The sequence below is a fragment of the Boleophthalmus pectinirostris genome, unplaced genomic scaffold (genome assembly GCF_026225935.1).
Source record: "Boleophthalmus pectinirostris isolate CB_2022bp ecotype Guang Dong unplaced genomic scaffold, ASM2622593v1 HiC_scaffold_3, whole genome shotgun sequence".
Classification (NCBI taxonomy): domain Eukaryota; kingdom Metazoa; phylum Chordata; class Actinopteri; order Gobiiformes; family Gobiidae; genus Boleophthalmus; species Boleophthalmus pectinirostris.
Window position 1 is genome coordinate 17780220 of NW_026571299.1, and position 17447 is coordinate 17797666.

Genomic DNA, 17447 nt, shown 5'->3' on the forward strand with positions numbered 1-17447 from the left:
CCCCTAAAATCTATTTAAAGCACCTATCTTAAATGTTTTAATTGTTTGTTTGTTTTAATTGTCAAAAAAGATACGACATCTACCAATTAGTGTGTGGTTCAGTATTAAACTAAATGGACTCTTGTGAGTTTTAAGACATGTTATAATGTTGTTACCGCATCAAAAACAGGATTAAAATCAAAAAGCCAATAAATTAAAGTAATAAATAAACTCACCTTTTCAAAATTAATTGTGGATTGATGTGTAATATATTGAAATTAAGTGAGATCAATTCCCCTAAAATCTATTTAAAGCGCCTATATTGCTTTGTTTTCTGATCTGTTACTATATTGTTTCCTCATCAAAAGTATAGCCAGAGTTATGTTTTGTTCCATTCACACATGTTTGAGTAATCCTTTATTATTAGTCTGTGTACATTTCCAAAACTCAAAATGCTCTGTCTCACCTTGTGATGTCACGAAGCTGTAGTTTTCAAGTTAACAGCTCCTTTTACCATAAATTCAGTAGAGATTGGAAATTTAAGGGCTGAAATCTTCCAAATGATTCTAGTGAAGGCGTATGAAGTTTAAAAACACAGTGGAGCACTTCCTGTATCACCACATGACATCACAAGGTGGAACAGAGTGTTTTCAGTTTGAGAGAAGAACTCTGGATATGCAGGATTTGTGTTAAACGTGTGAATGGAATATAACACAACTCCAGTTTTTGTTTTTGATGAGGAAACATTAAAACATAGATCAGAAAATAGTTTAATATGAGGCCCTTTAAACTTGAGAAGAGCTCTTATAGCCCGACAGAGCCCGTGCTTAAATCAGTTGTGCCCAGGATCAGGGCTGTCTCCTCTGCAGTCTTGTGTAGTTTTATTGTTAATTAAATGTTTACAGCAGCAGGTGGTTTTGACTCCAGCTTAAATAATGAGACCCCACAGAGCTTTAAATCGACTACCACACCACAGCCGCCTAACACCCACACTTCTGTATCACACCATCACAGTTTGGTAGTGCATAATATTTGGAATATTCTAACTAAAAAAGAAGTGCTTTTGAGAAATATGTTAGATGAGTAAATTTAAAACACGATTTAACTACTCCTACGCTCTTGTCATACACCATCATATCACATTAAAGGGCCTCTATTACACTATTATCTGATCTTCTGTACGTTATAACGTTGTTTCCTCATCATGGACATACCTGGAGTTTTGTTTTGCTTCATTCACACATTTTTAAGCTTTGGAGATATAGACAGACTAATAATAAAGAGTTGCTCAAACATGTGTAAACGAAACAAAACACAGCTGGTGTGTTTTTCACGAGATAACAACATTATAACAAGGCAAAAAGCTCACAAGAGTCCATTTTATGCAATATTGGCCCTTTGTCGGTATTACACTTCTATGTGGTATTAAGTGCTAACACATATTCAGATCACCATGTTACCTTTTATTGTTTTGATAATGCTATATTTTCTGAAAACAACATATTGACATTGTTTTGGGGAGAGATAGTTGTGTGGCTTAAAACTGTTGTGACCACCAGGGGGCATCGGTAAGAAAGCAAGAGATGATGACGACGTTTTATGGCTTTTATTTAAAATGTTGAACTATGTGTGGAAGTGTGTGTGTGGTCCTGAAACATACAAACACAGGGAAAAAATATAAATTATAATATATTTTATAAATACAGCTAAACAAACATGTCAGAAACAGTAGCTCCGTAATTACAGTGAGCATCTGGCACTCACAATGAAACTACTCTGAAACTAACAGACTTACTTGTTTACCGTTTCTTTTAGTCTGTCTGTTAGGCCTAACTAACTAACAGAAACTCTAAACAAGTAGCTGTATTAGTTTCAGAGTAGTTTCACTATAGCTGTCTCCTCCCTACAGGCAGATATAAGGAAGTATCCACCAGCATTTGACCAGAACTGAAGGAGCAGCTTGGATGAGCTGCAAAATGTATTCAGCCAAATAAACTGTGTCCAGTTGACAAATTGAATTTCTCCTTCGCTATTGTATCATGTGTTGTCAAGTTTGCTGTCTGGGAGTCTGCTAAATCATGCAGTCGGGTTGATTCTCTGCCCTGGCCCCTTTAGCCAATTGCAAAATACTGTGTAAAGTACTGTGCTGTGAATGAGTCAGAGAATACTAACATTAGTCTTTAAATACTAAATTATAAATAGATTTCTATGGACTTGAATAGTCTATTATGTAAATGTTCCTTTTACCCTCAACCTTTTAAATTTACTGTACATCACAGAGAAATGTAGGTGGTAATGCTCAAACAAACAGGCTGCCTCCTCTCCTCACAGCAGTGGCCAGAGTAAACCTATTTAAACATAATAGAGATCACGTTGGAGACTCATTGGTGTCCTGGGAGTGGAGACAATGGTCCTAAATACCATCAAAGTGCACTGCGTCTCCTGTCCCACTGTGAGACATGTCCCACTGGCTGGCATTACCGCTGTGCCCCTCAGCTCCGTATTGTATCTTTGGCTCAGAACAAATTGGGATGAATGACACAATAGAGGATTACACTCTGGGGTTCAAAACTGTTTTATGATTGCTATTTAATCTTCCTTTAGGATTTCTGTCATTTTCTTCCATCTGTTCTTTTCGTAAATTCTGTTTGTGTTACAGACTTTGGTCACATGTTTACTTCCTGATTGGTGCGCTCAGGCTGATGCTGGGTAACATCACAACAATCTATAAGCTAATAATATTTAATGCAGATGTGAACAGCTAAAATCTGTATTGTGAAAGGTGCACTGTGTACGTTTTCTGGTGGAAGGTCCCCCATTTGCTTGTCTTCATCAAGATGTTCCACAATATGGCATTAAACTTATGCATCTCCATAAAGACAAATATATGACACCACCATCACCTGGTTGTATGAAGTAGTTTTGCTGGTAAGTTATTTCTATTAGTTTGTCAAAGCCTGATCCTGTCAGATCTCAGTAGCTAAGCAAGGTCAGGCCTGTTTAGTACTTGGATGGGAGACTTCTGGGAAAATCAGGTGCCACAGTGGGGCACCAGTCACAAAAAAAAACCTTTGTTGTGTCCTTAGGCAAGGCACCTCACCCACATTGCCTAGTAAGAAAGTGGTGTGTGCGTGAGTGGTGATGGTGGTAATCAGAGGGGTTGGTGGCGCTGATCAGCAGCCGCACTTCTGTCAGTCTGCCCCAGGGCAGCTGTGGCTACAATAGTAGTCACCACCACTGGGTATGGAGTGAATGAATAATGCTCTGTAAATGGTCTTTGTGACATATGTCTGTGAAAAGAGCTATATAAATAAAAAACTTACTTACCATAGTGTATTACTTTTGTGTATTAATTTATCGAAAGCTACTGGCAACTTTTCAGCCAAAAAATAGGCTAAAATAAAAGCTTGTTGTTGTTGTTGTTGTTGTTGTTGTTGTGACTACTGCGCAAAAAAACTTAGAGAACCATGCTTACCTTACTGTCAGCGAGCTTGCATCTCCACAAACCTGACTCTTACAAGGCCATGCTTGTTTCCATGGAAATGTAGTTCATTTGGCTATAATCTTCCACAGGATGCCATTAAACTAATTTATCTGCATGGAATTTTTTTCCTTGAAAAAGTATGGTGTTTACTTCCTATTCCCATGGATTCATGCAGGAGACACGCCACCTCCAGAAAGTTACATACTGCACCTTTAACAGGGACCACGTTTAAACACATAAATCTCGTAAAAGAAAAGATGCTTTACACCAGATTTAGCTAAAGGTAGTTTCCACAAATACAATTAAAATTCATTCTAGATATCCATAAATTTACAATCAAAATACCCCCATCCCCTTACCCCCTTTACAAAAATATATGAAGATGTAATGTTCACACTTAAGTCATATGACAGTATTCCCAAAGCCTCAGACCCAAGTTATTTTATACCTATAGGCATAAAATGTAATAAGCTTTCAACAAGTGGTGGAAGTCTGCGAGAAAACCAAACACTTTCGACTGTTTGGTGCTGAGGAAATTGCCATTTGTCGCAGCCCTTTAAAAGTAATGGACCCAAAAATAAGCAATATGCAGTTGGCCTATACACCGCCAACTCATACCAGGGACACAACTTTTCATTGCAGACTTAGAAGAAGAATTTATCAGTGACAGACAAAAATACTGGAAACTACATTCAGTAATTTAGTGTAGTTAGTTTGTGTCACTTGAAAATAAATGAGAATGAAAAACTATTCTATGCCTGGTATGAACAGTACATTAAAAATAAGTTCAATTTAAAGGTCCGATATTACGCTATATTCTATCTAATGTTGTGATGTGATGTTTAACACACAAACCTCATTAGATCTCTGTTGCACTTTATGATGTCATGTGGTAATACCGGAAGGGCTCCACTGTGTTTTTAAACTCCATACACCTTCACTAGAATCATTTGGATAATTTCATCCCTGGAATTGCCTATTTTTATTAGCTAAAGGTCAATTCATTTTGAGCTCTGGAGATGCAGACAGAATATTGCAGGATTACTCAAACATGAAGTGTGAATGAAACAAAACACAACTCCGGGCATGTTTTTGATGAAGGAGCAGCATTCTGACCTGGCTTGAAGCTCACAAGAGTCAATTTTGCGTAATATGTGACCTTTAAAGGTTTAATATTTTGCTGAATGAGTTTGAACTTTTAATCATGTTATAACATTGTTCCTCAATTAAAAAACGCATACCTGGACTTACATTTTTGTGTTTTGCTAGCTCTGTTTCACCTTATGATGTCAAGAGGTGCTCCCCTTCATACAGGAAGCGCATCTCCATGATTTTAGACTCCATAAACCTTCACCAAATGATCATGACCAAAACAAGTTGGCAGCTATCATTTGTGGCCTGTTTTCATCATTGACTATATCCTTGCATTAGTCGTGTAGGAATCCTTTTCAGGCATTGTACCTGATTTTTACTGTGAGCTTAAAAATGTGAAGAACAGATCTATTTAATTTATGAGGGAAAAAAGAAAAAAATTAGGAACTCACTTATATTTTTAAAGCCTTTATTTTAAGAGGGCCGGAATTATTAACTCACCCTGAAGAAGATTTTTAATGATTACTGCCCTTTTAAAATAAAGGCTTTTAAAATATTAAGTGGGTACCTGATATTTTTATTTTTCTCTTGATGAGCTATATCCTTTTTTAATGTTTTTTATTAAATATGGGACAGTGCACATTTATCAACATGTCTTAGTACAGCATGTAAATGTGCCAGAGTTTGCTGCACAGGCTAATTTTCATCCGTAGTCCCATTGGCAAGTTGATGTCAAGACAAAAAACAGGATATAGGCACAATAACATTCAGTCCATCACACATGACAAAAGACATTAATATCTGTGTATATTACTGTGGTTATATTAGTCAAATTAAAACACGCTAAAAGCACCACACAACACACAGATTAAAAATGATAGACAACAGAGGTGGGACCAAGTCGCTGTTTTGCAAGTCTCAAGTAAGTCTCAAGTCTTTGACCTCAAGTCCGAGTCAAGTCCCAAGTCAAATACAGGCAAGTCCAAGTCGAGTCTCAAGTCACTGGTCACACAAGTCCAAGTCAAGTCCAAGTCGTCTGCTTTGAGCCTCAAATCATTTCCAATCTTTAAACCAAAGTACCAAATATAGCTTAGATTTTTGCAATGTATATGAATTTTTAACTAAATTATTCTTAAAAAGTCATAGTATATTTATATCTGAGAATTTCCTGTATATAAGAGTTTTAGAAATGGACATTTTCCCTTTTTAAATGTCTTGACAAGATCTTAGTGTGAACCATTATGAGTAGAAGAGAAAGAATTCAGATTTAAAAGTGCTTAATTACAGTTATTTTGTCATGTCATGTTCTTTGTAGTTCCCTCTGTTTGACTTTATTGTACTGTGTATTACTGTAGTACTTTTGAGTATCACAGTACTTCAGTTCCATCCAAAGTACCAAACAGAAATGTGAGGGACATGTTCCAGTTTGTTCCTGTAAAATTAATCACTGCATTTATCAACTGTAAAGAGTAAAGTATTTTATAAAAACATTTTTTTATGACAAGCATCAAGTCTTCTCAAGTCATAGGCCTCAAGTCCAAGTCAAGTCCCAAGTCACTGAGCTTCAAGTCCAAGTTGAGTCCCAAGTCTTAGTCCATTTTATCAAGTCAAGTCTCAAGTCCTAAAAATAGTGATTCTATAGTGACATTTGCTCTGTGATATTAAAACACATACACATTAGTCAGTGTTATGTTATGTTCATGTCTGATTGTCCAAAAGCCACTGTTTCTAAGATCATGTTCCTTAGTTGTGCAGGGACCAGATTCCATGAGTGTGTGGCGTGGAATAAAAAGGCCGACTGTCCAAATGAAGTCTTTCTGTTTGGGATTTTACAGTCTCCTTTGCTCGATGCTCCAGAGTTTGTATTTAAATTCAACTGTATGAACTCTTTTAATGGGGGTAGAGCAAGATCTTGGAGGGTTTTACAGACCAGAATAATGTCAGAGTAAATCATGAAGTTTTCCCAAATTAAAAATCTATATTTGATCAATATTTTAGTGATCATATGAGTTTGATTTTTGATCTAGTGTTGTGGTTATATGGATGCCATGTTCTTGAATTTTACTTCTTAATTTTACTTCCCCACAGTGAGTTTATGAGTTCTTTTCACAACTCTCAGGAGGCCAGAGGGCAGTTTTGTCACCACAGAAAAGCTAACAATAACTAGCCTGCACTTGCTGGTTAACAGACAATAAAATGCTATCGATGCAGACAGTATGCAGCCGACATATTTTCACCTCAAGAGCTGCTCATACTTTGAATATTTTGTTCAGATACATTGGGAAAAAATTGGATTCAGACCCTTTAAAGATCATTTTCTAATCTATGTTATAATATTGTTTCCTCATTACAGTTGTGTTTTGTTTCATTCACTCAAGATTAACACACAAACCCTGAATATTTAGGCTGATTTCTTCAGAAAACAGAAACAGAAAACACAGTAATTTGGATGATTTCAGTCCTGGAACTGCCTATCTAGGTAAAAGATAGATGTAAAAAAAACACACAAAAAAAAACATGTTTGAATAAAACAAAACACAACTCCAGGTATGTTTTTGAGAAGGCAACAGCTCCATTTTGTGTAATATAAGACCTTTAAACAGCCTGAACCTGCGCTCTGATTATATAAATCCATTGTATTGTTTCCTACCAAAGAAATCACACGTTTTAATGGACAGTATTGGCGTTTTGATATCACCTGAAAATCGTCTCTTGTGTTGCAGGACCATGTTTGATGATTTGAGATTGATTGTATCTTACACAGAAACACCATTGCATCAAAATGAGTCTGTTGTGATCATTTATCTATTTTAGCAATAGCGAGACCTCTTAGTTATTGGTCTTTTGTGAGCTTTTCCAATTGGTCTGTTTCCATTTTAAATCTTTACATCATGATAATGCTTGTCTAAACTGTGCAATTGAAAGGACTTCACAATGCTAAAGCTGGGCCCATTTATCCTAGAACTAAACCAAGATTAAGACGAGACACTATTACGTTTTTTGTTTTATTTTTTGTTTTTGGTCAGTGTTTCTTAGCACAAGCTTTCATGTGGAAACAACAAAATTATCCACTAATTTCATTTAATCAACTTGAGTGAATGAATTGTTAGGCAAATTTTCAGATCTAGTTTACTGAAATACTAAATAAGATATCCAAAATCCACTCTGTATTTTTTAGTATCTAATGTTGACAAAAAGAAGCAAGACATTCAAGCCTGGCTCTTTTCATGTTTCTGTTTTGCATGTCTCAAAAACTGTCAACTTTGGATGTTTTTACACATAAAATACCTTATTTTAATATGAAAACATTACATGATGAAGATGTTTTAATACATTTTTCTTACATTTTTGAGGGTAAACTACAGGATAAGTTTCAAAATGGTGTAAGATTTTTTTCCCATTCACCTGCAGTGTCTCGCCTTAAGACAGGATTAAACTGAACTGGAGCCAATAGCACCAGGTCAATATACCAGATCTGAAACAATACTAAAGCAACAAAACCACAATTAAAGCAGGTTTAAATCAGGGCCATGAATACAGGACTAAACTACGGCTAATACTGCGTAAATTCTAGAAAAGGGAGGATGGAGAGTTGGGTTCAGATCAGGACAAAGCATCATCTGTTACCTCACTATAATAGACTGGGTTGAGCAGTGTTGCAAAAATTGAATTGCATTTTTTTTTCCTGTTGTTCCTGTTGTGATTAGATTTGCTTCTTGTTTTTTTGTTTGTTTGTTTTTTTTTTTTTTTTTTTTTTAATCTGACATCCATTCCACAGTACAGGTTTTTAAAACACCCAGACACATTAAGATTAAGATTCAAGACAACATGTTGGTCTAAACAAGGGTTAACATTCATAAACCCCAAGCACTATTTTGTTGATTTTTTTTATTACCTAAATAATTGCATTTGAAAAGACTAAAGGTGCACTGAGTCACTTTCTTGTCTCCATGTGTTTTTATTGAAGTATACATGCGCTATGAATAGTGTCACCTCTCCACAGATGTGACTTGTAACTTAAGCAGGTATTGTTTGTTACCTGCTTGTCACCATGGAGACAGATATGAGTTAACAACCTATTGTAGGCAAAGAATAACATCTCCATGGAGACAAGCAAAAGGTACATAGTCAATACTAATCCGTGTATCATTCATTCATTTGTTTTTCAAAATAAAACCAAAAATAAGAAAATGAAAAGACAGCTATTGTCTTCATTATTTGTCTCCAAAACCAAAATGAAAAAGAAAAAAACAGATAACGATTTGTTTTTTTAGTTTTCGATTTTGTGTTTAAATGAGTAATGGAAAAAATGGATAACGGCCGTTTCCAGTTTCCATGACTGCGATGCCGGACTTTTGCACTGGACTGCATACAGACTCAACCAGGACTAAACCAGAACATAACCAGGACTAAAACAGATCTAAACTAGGTCTAAACCAGGTCTAAACTAGGTCTAAACCAGGACTAAACTAGGTCTAAACCAGGACTAAATCAGGACTGAACCAGGACTGAGTGTCGGGACGGGAATAGTTATCCATTTTTTCATTTTGGTTTTGGAGACAAATAATAAAGAAAATGGTTGTTTTTCCATTTTCTTATTTTTGGTTTTATTTTGAAAAATGAATAAAGAATGATACACAAATGCATATTTTAGCCAGAAAGTGAATATGGCAAGTTTGTGGTGTCAGTCTCTGAATAATGACAAGGTTTGCCAATTTTCAGTCAGTCAAATCTTTTGATTGATTGATTGATTTGTTTTTATTTCGAGTTTGTGCAAGACTTCAAGACTTTATTTGTATAGCACTTAACAGCAGCAACAAGTGCCTTCCATAAATGGTTTAAAGGGCCAATATTGCACTATTTTTGATCTATGTTATATTGTTGTTTAAAACATCAAATTAGGAATGAATCATGTTCTTGAAACCCATGAACTGAAGAGTGTTTCATGTATTTTCTAACCCTTGTACCAGCTCACATTGTCCCTGGCTCACGTATTAATGATAACCAGTTCAGATGGGCTGTCGTTAATAATTTGTTTTCTTTTTTCCCCCCTTCCATATCCCACTTCGCACATTTGTTTTGGCGTCTAAATCATGTTTTTGACAGCATTCAGGAGCATGCGCGGCGGAAGTCTCCCCAGCCCACGTCGAGCTTGCCTTTTTGTTTATGTGTCGAATGGGAATGAGAGTCCTGAGGCTGGAATTGCCTCCCACCCAAATCCTCGGAGTAACAGTGCATTCTGTGGGGAGAGAATTAATTTGTTTTCCCTTTTCATTTGGCAATTGTGATTACTGCCGAGACTAAGCTGTGTTCGAGCTGCAGCTTTCAAAGTCAGTCCCGGTTGGAGCAATACCAACAATACAAACAACTGTCTGTTTCCTCTTTTTCTCACACTTTGCATTATGTTATTTTGGCTGATTTTTTTTCTCTCTTGTATTATTGAGCTGTTTGAAGCATTGCGCGAGGCCGGGTTTGTTGACAGATTGCATCCCTCTCCAAAGCTATGGCGCTAATGAGTTTGGGAGTTAATGAATAAACATCCACAATGCGTTAAAGTTGAAAGTGGAGGTTGTGGGTTCTTCTCATGACCAGATGTTTGGCAAGACAGTTCACTAACCATGCCAGTATGAGCGTCTGCATTTTAGTCTGTTCAAAAGTAGGTCTGAAGAAGAATTAATTAATGCTCCTGCACCCCTCAGTACATCTTTGTGCATTTCAGCTTTTCTTTTTAGCATAACTTTGGCTATATTGCACCAAATAGCACCAAAATTGGCCAGTTTGTATATTTTGTGATGTGATGAATTTCTGTGTTTTTTCAAGATCACATTAATTAAACGGTCTCTAATCAAAATTCTCACACCCGTGGTCCTTTGGTACATTTTTGTCCCATTGACTTCCATTCAAAATGGTTTTGTTAACTGGCATAACTTTTCCAGGATATTTTTACTTTTTGATAAATTTTTCATTCTTTGGTGTTGGAAAATTTTAGTTTTAGTGTCTTTTTGAATGTTTTGATATTTTCTTTTTACTGTGTATCTTCCATTACAAGATTATATCAACAGAAAGACATTTGTACATTTTAGTCCACATTGAAGGGCATAGATATTTGATGTAAAAATGATATGGGTGTGTTCTAGAGGAGTCCCAGAGTGCACTAAATGTGTCTGTTTGTGAGTGTGTAAGAGTTTGTGTGAGTTTGTGTGTTTGCAAATTAAAATTAGCTGGAAAATATTGAATAAAATCACTTTTTTTTTTTTTTTTTCACGCGCATAATTTGATATATTTACTGTCAAAAAAAGCATTTAAGGGGTTAAAATTTAAAAATATTATATAATGTTTGGTATGTATGATTAGAGCAGAAGCAAATGAAAACACTGATATAAAAAAGTTGAACACAAATCTTCATTGCATAAAAATATTGTGGTATTTCGATGTACATTTTTGTCACAAAGGAACACAAGTGTAACTATTTTAAAGGGCTGCACGAGGGTTAGTGATGCAGAATTGTAAACGAAACATTTTAAAAATCCTGTATAAATGAAAGAGTTATGGAGCTTTTTAGTGTCTCTGTGGTAGAGCAGGTTTCACATTTACTAGTATGGTTCAGATTTAAGTAAGATTTTCTAGTGGGCATGTCTGCTACCTACTTTCCATTCCTCAGTATGGCATTTTACTTTTCTATCTTACATTTATTCCATTTGAGATTTTTTTTTTTCTTACTAGAACTTGTCCTGGTGATGTTATCTCCACGGATAAAGATAAGTTTAATGCCATACTGTATTATATTCAAAGCAAAGTAATGAAAGTGCATTAAGACACACTGGTAACGTTCTCTCCACCTGAAAAATGAGAGTAACCTTTATGATTTTGTTCTTGTTTGAGTATGTTTCCTCTGGTGCTGATTCTAACACCATATCTGTGCCAGTGTACTACTGAAAATGTATATCAGAGTATTATAGATTGTGATTGTGTACAGTTATTGCTAATACAGTATAAAGTATCTTGTGTGACTCATGTGTGATTTGTGTGTGTGACAGGGGACAGATGAGGATGAGCAGAGGCTGATTCGCTCCACATCTCTGTTAGAAAGCCAACACCACCACCTGCTGCACTGTTTGGAGAAAACCACCGTGAGTATATCTCAGTTTAGAATTCACAAAACCTAAGCTGAACAACATAAAACAGCACAGTATATTTTTTTATTATTTTTTTCCATATAGTTTGTATGTTCTCCCTGTGTTTGTGTTGTTTATGGAGGTCCTGTTTCTCTGATCAGAAATCAGGCACATTTTGTCTCTTAACAGAATTTATACTTTGTCTGATGTCATCAACTTTTTCTCGGGGTGTAATGCTAACTAAAGGCACTACTCTGTCAGAAGCTCTATTAGACTTTAATCTGAGCTTTATTTTAACAGTCCAGACCAGAAAGAACAGATTTAGTTGGGAATATAACAAGTGATTTGATCTGTGCTGTTAAACAAGTCTCTCACATCACAGTCACAAGTTTTCGAGCATTAGAATCGAGTTCACCTTTTTGTTGAAACTCAAGCTCCTAAACAGGACCATGAATATTCATATTGATCACAATCGTGAAAATGTGATGCTTATCAATAAATGTAGGATTTTTTTCTTTCTTCAGATGCTTTTAAAACGTTTTTGGTAGTATTCGCTAAGATTTGCATTGTGTCTCCATGGTAACTGCTGAACATTCCACCTTAGAGATACATGTAGAACCCTCCCAGATGGTCTCAAGGCAAAATATCCAAAATAAAACAGAATTCTGCATTGAGTTAGTTATAACAATGTGAAACATATTTATCGTTATAGGTATTTATTGAAATAGAAAAAAATACTAGTTCTGACAAAAGATTTACTAACTTTGTTATAGGATTACTTTGTTCAAGGTTATTTTTACTGTATTTTATTTTCTTATTTCATAATTTTGGACCACTCCACTCCTAGCAAATTTGGGATTATACATACCAGTTTCTAAGTAGAATTTACATTTTAAACAAGACAAATATTCATTGTCCATTGTCAGAAATTACATGAAAAAAACAACAATTTCTTCATGCATATCAAATAATCTATATAGATATCCAGGTTCTTTTTTGCATTTTATAAACAGCCTACATATCATATCCTGTATATTTGTATATTTGTATATTTGTAAGTGTCTGCCTTGTGTTGCAGGCTCATGAGTTTGTGGACGAGCACATGTTTGAGCAGAACTGTCTGGAGAGCGCTCTGCAGACTTACCCATCCCACAGCCCGTCCCTCAGCTCTCAGGACAGTGGGATGTTCTGCTGCTGTGGACAGAAGAGGAGGAACAGGAACCCACTGCCCCACAGCACAGAGACCCCCCAGCGCCCCCTACAGGAGCTCAGTGCACTGCACATACAGAGCAGCCAACTCATGCACCCCACCAGGTATAACAGCGCTATGTCATAATGACAGTATGGGTGTTAATCAGCTGAAATATAATTGTGAATATATTATTGTGTATTGTTTCTTGTTAATTGCATGTTGTTTTTTTTTTTTTTTTGTTTTTTGTTTGTTTGTTTTTTGTTTGTTTGTTGTTGTTTTTTTACCAAAAACAAAAAAAGGGAATAGATGGGGGACTGTGGATCAGATTAGAATCACATGGTCATGTCATGTTATTTATATCAAGGCATGTTTTTTTCATAATCCTATCAAAGAGAGCACTTAGATTTCTCCTTGGCATTTTTTTGAAAGCTGTAAAATATTTCTGTCATCTTCCTTTAGAATGCTTTCACATCCTCAAAATGTTGTAGCTGCATGCGGTTTGCTTTTTATCAGATTTTTTTTTTACATTCTTAAATTATTCTTTGTTAACTTTCCGTCTCCATGAAGATCCAAACATTTTCAAGCAATAAAAAACTGCAAGAAAGATAAATGTACTGCAAAAATCTGAAAGGTTCCAGTAAAAGCCATAATGTCTCTATGGGGACAACCAGGTGACAGATCTTTCACCTCAAAACTTACACAGTGCATGTTTAATGACCTTAATAAAACAAAACATATATTTTTACTTGCAACAAATCATGTGAGATGTGAGCAAACTTTTTGAAATACCCTTCTCTTTGCAGTCGCTCCAACCTGAACCTCAGACCGGAGGACAGCAGCAGGATCAACTGTAAAGGCGGGCGGGTTACTACAGCGATCATCAGCCTGCCCTCGCCCCCGTCACTCAGAGAGGGCCACCACCCCCACGGCCCCCCACAGAGGAGAGTACCCACGGTGACCCCGAGCATCCAGACCACCACCAGCTCCGCCCCCACCAGCATCATCAAGGTCTCTGCCCTTTGACCCCAGCTATAAAAAAAAAAAGGACCCTAACTTATAGAGTAGTTCAGCACAAGGAAAGGAGAGAAGGAGGACACTGCCTTGGTGAAGTATTGGACAAAAGAATGAGCACTTTAGCCAAGAGAACTTTTGGAGAAGATACCGACGATGTTAAGGATTGTAGATACGGGAACTAAGGTTGCCATGGTTACATTGTTGAATTTTTAGACAGGAATTGCTGTATTTCTGCTCATGTGCAAGAACGCTACAAACGCACTCAGAAGGGTAATCACCACACGAATGAACTGCAGTTACAAATGTTGACGTATTGTGAAGGAAGGTGAGACCAACTGTGTTTACATGACGAAGTGTTGCTTTTTGTGTCAATTGTGGGTCCAAACTATTAATTTCTTTAATTCACGGGAAAAAAGATTGATGTGTTAAGTTTTGGAAATACGAGTAGTTTCTTGGTGTCCTTTTCTGTGATGAGTGGGGATGATGATGTTAATAATATGTTGTGAAGGAGCAAAACAAAATGGTCTCCTAATCATATCTGACAGATTATGGATTTTAATCTTTAAAACGCCCTTGGGAAGTAATTTGTGAAAATGATTTGTTTTCAAATTAATCTTGACACTGAAATCCAAAACTGGCAAGATGGCCAGAAAAAAAATTATACTGTTACTCATGGAGGAGTGTCCAAGATAATATGTGCCTAATTTGTTGTACAAATAATAGGTTAGGATTTTCCAAAAACACTGTAAGAAGTGGACTAAGGGAATGTGTCACCCATGGCGCTCGGCTCCAGTCAAATGAAGCTCCTGAAGTTAATAATTATAGGGGTGAATTTGGGGCCAGTTCCCTATGAGGAGCAGGAATTTATTTGCGGACAAAATAATGAAATAAACAAACAAACATCAGAATCATGCACAGCGGATTAATATGAACATTTTAAAACCAAAATGACGAGACAGGGTTGACAATTTTTCAGTGACCTCGGCAGGTTATTAATATTGATATATAGGCCTAGTATACTAGCCTGATTCATTAGTCGACTTCACTTTTTGGAAACCGTCTGACCTCGCAGCATTAGGATTTGTTCGCTCTATGGTAGGCGGGTACTTTTTTATTTAACCAATCTCTGCTATTTGGTCATGACGTATGTAATGTGCCAAATCCCGTAGGAAGAAGGGGAACAATCTTTTTCCCCTTGCTAAAATTCACCAAACATTCTCTTTGTTCCAGTTTTAAATCCTCAATCTCGGGAATCGTTGCCAACACATAATGTATGGCTTCGTCTACACCCATCTCGACCTCTTTGTTTACTGTTGTGCTGTTCCACAAAAGAGACCCAGACAGGCGCTTGAGTTTGACATCATGGCTTCACAGCTCTTTGTTGATTGGCCGGTGCGCAGTTTACAACTTCCAGGGTTCTTGCAAATCGTCTAGTGTATTTTGATTCCTGACCTAGTCACTGAAGAGAAATGAAACTGAGCGGAGACACTAGGTGGCGCCAGCCTGGCTACTACTATACTGTCTATGGTTGGAACTAAAACCAAGCCATAACTCTTAAATGAATCCATTCAGCTATAATTGTCAACTGAAGTAAAAAAAATAAAAATAAACATTTTTGGAAGAAATGTTTTGAACGTTGATGTAGGATTTCAATAGTCTGCATCTTTTGGAAGCACAACTAACTTTGGTTTTTACACTGTACATTACATCTATTACTACAGATTTGATGAAAAATATTTGGTCACTAGGGGGCAGCAACACCTTAAGAGTGATCAGAACTTTTATACTGTCAGGCAAGTTGAATGGCTAATGGATAATTTTACCTGGTTTGATGATTTTTATTTATTTTTTTTGTATAGTCTGGTCAGTGTATTTATAATTTTACAATGTGAAGTCTGTGCTGTGTTGTATTCTTGTGTTCCTGTGTTATGCTTCGTTTTCAGCTACTGTTGTGTGCCAAACTTTGTCATCACTTTTGGGGACCTTTTATGCTGCTATGAAGAATCCCTTTAGACCACCACCTCCCTGTTACTGTTACCGGAAAAGAAGAGGTTTAATGTTTTTACTCAAATTGGAGGGAGCAGACATTTTCTCTCTTCATGCTTCAATCGTTTTTCTAAATCTGAGAAATCCCAAGACTTTCCTGTAATATGGCTGATTGTTAAACTTTGCCAAACCAGATCGAGCCTTTTTGTCTGTTGTGTTAAAACTACTGTTGGTTTGTTGGACATAAAACACGTGTCAGATAAAGCCAATTAAAATCTGATACCAAAAAAAAAGTGTAGGTCCTGTTTATTAATTTATTTATATTAATTTATTATGTATTTATTTTATTATATATATTTTCATAGTTTATTATTATTATTATTATTATTTTTATATATATTTTTTTTGTATATTCATTTGTTTCAAACGTTTTATATAAAATGTGTAGCCTTTTTATTCTTGCAACTACATTATATATACACAAGGCGGCAGTATAGAAACACTATGATTTCAGATGCCTTACTTAGAAACTGGTGAGATACTGATCTAACAAAATATCTGCTATGATTTGTTTCTATAATAATGCATATGTAAAAATAATATATTCATAATTCATATGTGTAGGATATTAAATGTGATACTATGTGCGCACTTAAGGATTTTTTTTTCTTTGTTCTTTTATCTTGTAAAATGATAAAGGATCATATTTTATACAGCATTTTTCCACCTTTAAGGCACTCTTAAATGCTATACATCAAGGAAATAGCCACTCATTCACACACACAGTCATACACCAGTGTACGCTGACACAGGGGCCGATGTGGGTTAAGTGTCTTGCCCAAAGACACAACCACAGCACTCTGGGAGCTGAAATCGCATCGGCAACCTGTGGGTCAGAGGATCAAATTGCTCAGCCAGTGATGTTTTAAGTCAAGAGCGGGATTCGAACCACCAACAGTGGACAAACACCAATTGAGCTACTGTCGTCCCTGTCTTGTCTTATAATACCAAATCAATGTATTTTTTCCTCTCTTTCTTGTCATACTTAACCCACCTCTTATGTGTCCAGTGGCATTTTCTTAGCCACTGCCCTTTGCGTCACATTTGTCCAGCTGAACTAGAACATGAAGCGCTCTCATTACCATCACTGCCACAGCACACACCAGTGACCTTACACCAGTGCACGCTAATAGACCTTATGCATAATGCACTCTGACAACTACATTCATTTACATTAGCGGAGTACATTGTCTTGTGAAGAGGTGGGCGGTAATGAGTTAAAATTACCATGTCTTTTAAGTATTTTTACTCGTAAGTATTTTATCATGTTTTTTTTTTTTTATTTAAAAGGCCCATATTATGCTATTTTCTGTTTCTGATCTGTTATAATGTTGTTTTCTCATCAAAAAACATACCTGGAGTTGTGTTGTGTTTCATTCACATGTTGAACACACAAATCCTGCATATTTACACTGAGGTCTTCTCTCAAAAGGAAAACACTCTGTTCCACCTTGTGATGTCATGTGGTAAAACAGGAAGTGCTCCACCATACACCTTCACTAGAATCATTTGGATAATTTCAGCC

At 36.2% G+C, this 17447-nt stretch overlaps 1 protein-coding gene across 1 annotated transcript in view; it reads left to right on the forward strand.

Annotated features, from left to right (window-relative positions):
* Positions 1–13885, forward strand: part of LOC110173772 (potassium voltage-gated channel subfamily D member 3-like) — a 155589-nt gene extending 141704 nt beyond the window's left edge. Inside the window, exons 4-6 of the mRNA XM_020939782.2 lie at positions 11593–11685; positions 12749–12984; positions 13666–13885. Coding sequence (XP_020795441.1) covers positions 11593–11685; positions 12749–12984; positions 13666–13885 — 549 coding nt within the window. The remainder of the gene's footprint in view (positions 1–11592; positions 11686–12748; positions 12985–13665) is intronic.
* Positions 13886–17447: the final 3562 nt, after the last annotated feature.